This window comes from Bidens hawaiensis, unplaced genomic scaffold (genome assembly GCF_021521415.1).
Source record: "Bidens hawaiensis isolate Kalapana, Puna unplaced genomic scaffold, B.hawaiensis_p1.1 tig00026819_1, whole genome shotgun sequence".
Taxonomy (NCBI): domain Eukaryota; kingdom Viridiplantae; phylum Streptophyta; class Magnoliopsida; order Asterales; family Asteraceae; genus Bidens; species Bidens hawaiensis.
Window position 1 is genome coordinate 208,098 of NW_027494311.1, and position 8,883 is coordinate 216,980.

The window sequence follows — 8,883 nt, forward strand, 5'->3', positions numbered from 1 at the left end:
TCGTCGTAATTTAAAAAAAAATGAAATCTGTAGTGAAGTATCAACAGTTTACATCTTACATATTACAAATTACAATACTAATACAAGAAAACCTCTAAAATCACATGATCTCTTCTAGCTCCTCTTCATCCTATATGGCACTAGATGAGCCTTTCTAATCCCCTACTTTGTCACATGTGAACTAGTAATTACTAATAAACAATACAAACTAACTAATAATAAATAATAAATAAAAATAAATTTTCAAACACATTTCTTTAAGTAATAGTATACTATATTTAGTATACACACGTATATTTACGTTATATAACTTCATTTTATATATAAAAATTTATGAAACCATATTCATACTCTAACAAATAAAAGTTTGATTGTGTCACTTGACATTTATCTGGATCATCATTGTCCTAACTAGTTTTTCAAAATATTTGTTCTGTTGGCCTATTTGACTGATGATGAATGTACAAACCGAATGGTTCAAATCATACGAATGCTGGTAATGGAATCATGGTTAGTTGGGTTAATAGTTTTGTTGTGAGATGCACCTGTAATTGGGCATTACGTACAAAACATCTTTAATGGTTAGGAAGCTAGCTAACAATTAGTTAAACATGTATCTCAAACCATAGAAATGAATATGTATGTTATGTGGATTAAGATAACATAAAATAGTGTGTTTGATTTGTGCATGTTTCATTAAATTATTTGTATATATAAAACTTTGCAATTTATTTGTATTTCTGGAGATTTTTGAACAACATTTTAGTTATTATTATTATTATATGTAAGAGTAAGGTTAATGTAAAAAACAAAAATAATTTAGTCATATAAAGTATTTAAAGATTTATCAATTATATCGTGGTTGTTATTAAATAAACCAAAAATTGTCAACTGTTTTTGTCATTACTAAAGATTGTAAATTTAAAACGGAATTAGCCATTAAAACCTGCAATCAATAGTTGAAAATAGCCAAACATAAAATAATAATGGTTCATCACAAACACACGTTTTGCCTATATAATAATAATAATAATAATAATAATAATAATAATAGTCATAAAACTAGTTATGAATTGTGTAGCCGTGTGTGTAGGCATATATAGTAACAGGTAGTGTTTATACAGAATACATTCTGATATATAATAATTTATGCATCATGAGTCATTGATTTGTACGTATTGCTATACAAAATGTTGTTTCTACATTGGTTGCTGCATATTGTGGTCCTTAGGCTATCTTCAATGTTAAGAGAGCCCTTAGGCGTATTTAGCAGTCTAATCACCTGTCACATCATTTAGTTACAAATCCTTAAAAAACTAATTTCATCTTCAACGATAAAAGAGCCCTTAGGTGTTCTTAGTTACCTACTCAGTTACCACCTCATTAACCTTTTTTTAAAATTTAAGTATTGAAATTATAATAAAATTTTTTAATAATGAAATGATTAAAACATAAGATAAAAAGTAAAAGTAAAAAAATTTGATCTAAACTAAATTTTAAAAATGTAAACATAGATTGCATTACCATACAAAGGATTTAAAAAAAATATAAACTTTCGATAATATAAATTAAATTTTACATATGCAACAGATTGTTTTTTAATTAAAATTTGAAGGGTTGTACGTAGTTTACTTCAAAACAAAAAGAGTGATTGTAAAACTTTCAATAATAAAAGAAAGAATTACAGAAATTATCATTTATGTTTGTACTGAATTTCATTGTTTGTCCTTTATTTTTAAAATTGATATGTTTTATTCTTTACGTTTTTAAATCCAACAGCGTTTATTCCTTAGCCCTAACCCAGTTAAATTTTTCATTAATCATGTTATGTGCTTTGCACATGAGGGCAAATTGGTCTTTTTATTCATCTGATTAGAAAAAACATTTTATTAATTAAATAAAAGATTAAATATATAAATAAAAAAAAACCATATAAATAAACGATTAAAAAACAATCTCTCTCTCCTACAAGGCAACAACACGTCCACCACCACAGGCCGTCGTCGGCGAGGTGGCCGATCACCACCATCAGCTACCACACAACCTGTCACCATTAGCAACCAGACTATCCTAGCTGCTACTTCCGCCGCTGCCACATCAGCTCATCACAAACCCTAGATCTGCCGCCTCCGTCGCTGCCACCACAAACAGCCTTCGTTCCTCCCCACGTCTTGCGGCGGGTGTTTCTGGGTCGATTTTATGGTTGCCGGAAAACAGAGCTAGAACCTTAGACAAGGTTCGTGTAGACGAAGATGTCTGTTAAAAATCTCAAGAAATTCTTACTCTTTACCACTAAATCTATTATTATTTTCTGAAATTTCGATTTTTACTCAGAAAGCTAGGGCTTTTATTTACAAAGTTTCGATTTTGATCCTATGTGTGTGAGGCCGCCAAGCAAGATTGTCCACATCTATTATTTGATTTTGAATCATTGTTCTATTGATCAAGTATTATTTTAATTGGGGTTAGTGCTCTGAAGGACCTGATGGTGGAGATGGCGGTGATTTCAGGTGGCGGGGTTATTGCCGGAGATCGGTTGCGTTTTAGGGGGGGGGGGGGGATTATTTATTTATATGTTTAATCTTTTATTTAATTAATAAAATGTTTTTTTAATTAGATGGATAAAAAGACCACTTTGCCCTCATGTGCAACATGACAGGACTTAACGAAAAAATATAACTGGGTTAGGGCGAAAGGATAAACGTTGTTGGATTTAACGTAAAGGATAAAACATATCAATTTTGAAGATAAAGGACAAACAATGAAATTCAGTACAAACGTAAATGACAATTCCTGTAATTTTGTCTATATATAATATGTGTGTGTCAGTTGAAACTATCAAAACTTATAAATTCTATCATTTTGTTTTTGTATAGCATGGCGAGTCACCTCATTTCATTACTATTTATTCTGGTTGTGGTAAAATTATCTGATACTAACAGATTGAACTTGTTCAATTCCTTCACATCGGTTATCCAACCGAAAGCCGATAGCACGACTTGGGCCGTTCTAGTAGCCGGTTCAAATGGGTACAACTATCGTCATCAAGTTAACATCATTTACGATATTTATGTATGTGATACAAGATTTCAAAAAGTAAAAGCTAACACCTGGTATATGTTATGAATTCAGGCAAACGTTTGTCATGCGTATCAAATCCTTAAAAAAGGTGGGTTAAAGGATAAAAACATAATTGTTTTTATGTTTGATGATATTGCAAATAATCCAAGAAATTCTATGCCCGGTGTCATAATTAACAGCCCCAAAGGATCAGATGTGTACGCTGGTGTTCCAAAGGTATGAGAAAATTGTCACAATTATTTTTTTGTTATAGTTCTCAAAAGAAAGACAGTTTAATATTAACACTGACATGCTCTTTGCAATAATGAAATTATCAAACTTTTAAACCTGCTGAAGCTTTTGATAATCTATAAGTAAAATAAAAAAAGAAATTAAGGAAGATGCAATAAGTGAATAAATATCTATCCTTTTGCAAAAGCTATATTATTTGCCAATGTTTAAGAGTTGGTGGTGGGAAAAAAAGCTAGCTAAAATTTGTACAATAATGTTTAATATGGTTGCTTCAAATGTGTTAGGACTATACCGGAGAAAGTGTGACCGCCGAGAATTTCTATGCGGTGCTTCTTGGCAATAGTACAGCGGTAAAAGGTGGAAGCGGGAATGTGGTGGCAAGCAAACCTAACGACAGGATCTTTGTGTACTACACAGATCATGGCGCCCCTGGATTACTTGGTACTGGGTTACAATTTTTTGTATAGTCAACCAAGATCAAAATGTCAATTTATTATATATTAATTCCTATGTCAATATATTATATTAGGTATGACATACACGCCCGTTTACGCTAATGATTTCATCCAAGTTCTGATTACAAAGCATGCGAGTGGAACATATGATAAGATGGTAAGATACATTTTGCTCTTAATTGATTACTCTTAAGCTAATTTTCAGTGGTGAGAAAGGATACAGTCATTTGAATGTTAAATGCAGGTGATATACGTTGCAGCAAGTAATAGTGTAAGTATGTTTGAAGGTTTGTTACCAGACAATCTGAACATATATGCATTAACATCAGCAAATGCAAACGAGGGTAGTTATGCCACATATTGTCCGTATGATACGGAAAATCCTTCACCTCCAGATAGAGATGTTCAAAACGGTTTGGGACTAGGAACCGGAACCGGTTCCTAACCGGTTCCTATATTCAAAACCACCTTTTAAACCGGTTCCAGGCTCGAACCGGTTAGGGAACCGAACCAGTTCTCCCACCCTCGGACCCCTAACCTATCTAACCGGTTCTTACCGGTTCCTAACCCGGTTCCTGTACTGTAACCGGTCAAAAAACGGCTATTTTTGACCCCAACGGTCAAAAAACGGCCAAAAAAACGTTTAGGAACCGGTTCCGGTTCCAGAACCGGTTCCGGTTCCTACCCGCCCCCACTCAGAAATGCAAGAACCGGTCACGGATCATCGGGTTGAATCAGATAGGGTCCGGTTCCTACAAAAAACGGGTAGGAACCGGTTCGGTTCCACCGGTTCGGTTCCAGGAACCGGTTTTTTTTGATCATCTCTACCTCCAGAGCTTCACAATTGCTTAGGTGACTTGTTCAGTGTTTCATGGTTGGAAGACAGGTATTTTCTCAAGCACTACTTTTGTTTAGTGAGCGTCTTGTGTATTAAATTATTGTTTAAGCAATTGATTTAGTCACATCTTCTTAATGTTTTAGTGACTCACAAGATTTGAGGCATGAAACCTTGGAACAACAATACTCCAAGGTTGGCATCATGATTTACTTATCTTTTAGTTTTCTTGATTTAAAAGGTGTGGATTTACTAGTATTAATTAGAGGTGACAATGTGAGTGGGTTGGGTTGGGTTGGGTTGGGTTTGGGTGATGGGTCAGGATGGGTAGGTGTCAGGATGGTATGAGGTCAGGATGGATTTTTTAAATAGAGGGTTAGGATGGATATGGGTCAAGATGGGTAAAGCTAACCCATCTTGACCCAAGTGAAGGTTGAAATACAAAGTGTTTTAAAAACTCCTCAAAAAAATATTCAAAAAAACTATTAAAAAAATAATAACTCAAAATATAAATAAAAAACGCAAAATGTAAAATAACTAAAATGTTTCCCCCGTCATCCTAGTTCATTAAAAAAAAAACCGTTTTGTGCCGGTTCAGGTTCGAGTTTTTCGGGGTTTTTTTTCGGTTCGGTTTTGTTTTTTTTTTTTTTTTTTCATTTCGGCCTGTTTCGGTATTTGCTCGGTTTCAATGATTTGGGTTTCGATTTCTCCGTTTTTTCGCTTTCAGTGTTGTTTTGTTTTAGTCAGTTTTTTCGGTTTCATTTCGTTTTTTTTGTTTCGTTTCGATTCATTTTCTTTTATTTTCGTCGGTTACATTTCAGTTTTTTGGTTTCGTTTTGGTAAGCTTTTTGATTGCATTTCGCTTTTATTTGTTTCGTTTTGGTCAGTTTTTCGGTGTCATATCGGTTTTTTTTGTATCGTTTTGGTCGTTTTTCTATTTTGGTTGAGTTTCGTTTAAGTTTTTTTGCTTCGTTTTGGTCGGTTCGGTGTTTTTGATTCGTTTTGATCCGGTTTTTAAATTGCATTTAGTTTTTTTTTATGTTTCCTTTTGGTCAGTTTTTCAATTTCAATTATGTTTCTTTGTTTCGTTTCGGTCGTTTTTCTATTTCAGTTCAGTTTTGTTTCGGTCATTTTTCTATTTCAGTTCAGTTTCGTTTCGGTCGTTTTTCTATTTCAGTTCAGTTTCGTTCCGGTTTTTTTGTTTCGTTTTGGTCGGTTCAGTGTTTTTGTTTCGTTTTGGTCGGTTTAGTGTTTTTGTTTTGTTTTGTTTTGGTCAGCTTTTCAGTTGCATTTCGCTTTTTTTGTTTCGTTTTGGTCGTTTTCTATTTCGGTTAAGTTTCGTTTTTGTTTTTTTGTTTCGTTTTGGTCGTTTTTCTATTTTAGTTCAGTTTTATTTTGGTTTTTTTTGTTTCGTTTTGGTCGATTCAGTGTTTTTTTTTAGTCAACTTTTCATTTGCATTTCGCTTTATTTTTTTTCGTTTTGGTCTACTTTTCGGTATCATATCGGTTTTTTTGTTTCGTTTTGTTCGTTTTTCTATTTCGATTTAGTTTTGTTTCGGTGTGGTCGATTGAATGTTTTTGTTTAGTTTTGGTTAGCTTTTCGGTTGCGTTTCGCTTTTTGTTTCGTTTTGGTCGTTTTTCTATTTTGGTTCAATTTCGTTTTTTTTTTTCGTTTTAGTCGGTTCGGGGTTTTTGTTTCGTTTTGATCGTTTTTTGGGTTTCGGATGAGTTTTGTTTCACACGTGATAGTTTGAGTATTTTGAATTAGATAAATTTTGGATAACTTGGATATTTTGTTTTGACCCATTTTAACCTATAAATGAAACTCACTTGTATATTTCTAACCAATCCTGACCCACTTGAAGAATTGTTATGATCCATCCTAACCCATTTAACTTTTAAAGTTTATCCATCTTAACCCAAAACAATCCATTTGGGTTGGGTTTGCCACCCTTAGTATTAATTGAGAAAAACTCACCCAAAATTATTTTAGGTGAAGGAGAGGACTTTAAATAAACAACACCCGTCCAATGGATCTCATGTAATGCAATACGGTACCCTGAGCATAAGCAATGAGATCGTTTCACGTTATCAAGGTTCAGCAGCTGGGAAATATTCTACGGACCAAATTCAAACATTTGACTCCGTGGGTGTTATCGACCAAAGAGACGCGGATCTTTATTCAATGTGGCATAAGGTACTTACTCTCAGATATAATGTGACACTTGATATGATAGCATATTGATGTTATCTCATATTATGTACAGTACAAAAAATCAACAAAGGTAACACATGAAAAGGAAGAACTACTCAACGAAATCAAAGAAATAACGGCATATAGGGCACAGATAGATAGCAGTGTCGATATGATCAAACGCAATTTATTAGGTAGTGGACATGGACAAGCGAGAGATGAAGGACTCGCCCTTGTTGATGATTGGGATTGTCTGAAATTTATGGTGAAGAAGGCTCACAGTTTCTCATTTAATTAGTATATCGTAAATTTAACGCGTGAAGTTTTTTTTTTCTTTTTGATTCTTAACTTCTTAAAATTGTTAATTGATTCAGGTTCGAACATTTGAGACATACTGTGGATCCTTGACTCAATACGGCTTGAAACATACTCGAACATTTGCTAACATATGCAACAACGGTGTTACAAAGAAAGCTATGGATGAAGCTACAAAGAAGTCGTGTAGCACATTTAAAATGGGGCAATGGGATCCTGCAACGGTAGACTAGAGGAAGAAAGTACACGATAATAATCGGGATACTTTTCAAGGGAGTTATGTATTTAAAAACTTATCAAGCCCAATTTAATAGTGTTGGGAAAAAAAGTTTAAATAATAAATCAATGATTCCGTAAAACAAATCGTAATTATTATTCTCGCTTACAATATAACATCTACCTATTCAAATAAAGTAAAATAATTGAAGACACGTGTCGGTTTGTTATTAATCTTCACAATTTTTCCCCTCCTAGACCTATAATTATTCAATATCCTTTTACACACCATTTATATTATATCTATTACATGACTAAGTTATTCACTTTTATTTTTAAACTTTATTTATATTATATCTACAAACTTTTATAAAAATAAATATTTACGTATTATACTACTATACATTGTTAGAATATATTTCACAAAATACTTGGTGAAATCCAAAAATCATAGGTATATAAATAACTAATTAAACAGGGTCGAGGGATATGAAGTCCATAAATAATTTTAAGGACGATGTTCTAAAGGAAATTATATTGGGCAATTAATGTGTTTTAAATGAAATTTTTTCTATGAAAAGGAAAGTGAATTAATATGGAAAATGAAAAAAAACAGTAAACATGGCAATCACTAAAATCATGTCTTTTTTATTAATGTATTTTGGGAACTTTTAATATCACAAAACAATATATATAGAAATAAGTAAATAAATAAATCAAGGATTTTATGTTATTAACTTGTTATTATGTATTTATGTTAAGTCTTCTTTTTTTCTTTTTCCTTTTTTTTCTTTATGATCAATGATACTCAAGTTAACAACTCACAACGACAAACATTATAAATCTATACATACTATTAAAGTAGGACACAATTTCCACATGACACCATTTTAGGGTGTTCACATAGGATGTCACCTCACCTCCATGTCATCCATTTCCTTAATCATTCCAACTCAGCAATTAAACCACATTTAACCCATTAACCCATATTAGCTTAATTTCTCGCGGGTCTTCATTATCCATTAACCCATTAACCCGTAAATTCAAATACTGTATTTAAGTCTAAATTCTTCTGCTTACACTTTTCACAAACCCTAATGGCCGCTCTTAGCCTCTTATTTCTGCTTAATATTTCCGATCCAAGGTAAACTACAATAAATTAATTTCCGGCTACCTTATTATTTTTTCCGGTTATTCTTTCTTATAAGTTTTATATGTTTATTTCAAATATAACTGATTTCAAAAAAATCAGTTTAGGTTGGTGACATGATACACGGTCATGAAGATGATATGTGGACGTTTTAAGTTTTTCCGGTAAGTGTTGCCGGTTTATTTTTCCTATCATGTTTATAACGATGATTTTTTTATATTTGTTTCAATACTTCATTTAACTTTGTTAATTAATCAAAATATGAACTTTCATGATTAATAGAAGTTTCTTTCTCTTTTCCGGTATACCATGGTCATTCTTACAATATCGTTTTTCCGATAACATCTTTTAAATTTTCCTTCTTTTAATTATTGTTTAAAAATCCATAATATATATATTAATTGTC

General features: G+C 32.4%; 1 protein-coding gene across 1 annotated transcript; it reads left to right on the forward strand.

Annotated features, from left to right (window-relative positions):
* The first annotated feature begins 3,141 nt into the window (after positions 1-3,141).
* On the forward strand, positions 3,142-7,344 carry LOC143574010 (vacuolar-processing enzyme beta-isozyme-like). Its single transcript, XM_077058746.1, has 9 exons — positions 3,142-3,297; positions 3,597-3,753; positions 3,842-3,924; positions 4,012-4,151; positions 4,594-4,653; positions 4,749-4,797; positions 6,596-6,799; positions 6,870-7,061; positions 7,171-7,344. Exons 1-9 carry the CDS (start codon positions 3,202-3,204, stop codon positions 7,342-7,344), a joined length of 1,155 nt encoding a protein of 384 aa, XP_076914861.1. The 5' UTR covers positions 3,142-3,201.
* The last annotated feature ends 1,539 nt before the right edge of the window (positions 7,345-8,883 follow it).

Bases quoted from the DNA above. Each gene is read 5' to 3' on its own strand.
- LOC143574010 (XM_077058746.1), top strand. From the start codon at position 3,202: ATGTTTGATGATATTGCAAATAATCCAAGAAATTCTATGCCCGGTGTC. The intron at 3,925-4,011 runs GTAAGATACATT...TGTTAAATGCAG, and splicing joins GTGGAACATATGATAAGATG to GTGATATACGTTGCAGCAAG. The intron at 4,152-4,593 runs TTCACCTCCAGA...TTGATCATCTCT, and splicing joins CCGTATGATACGGAAAATCC to ACCTCCAGAGCTTCACAATT.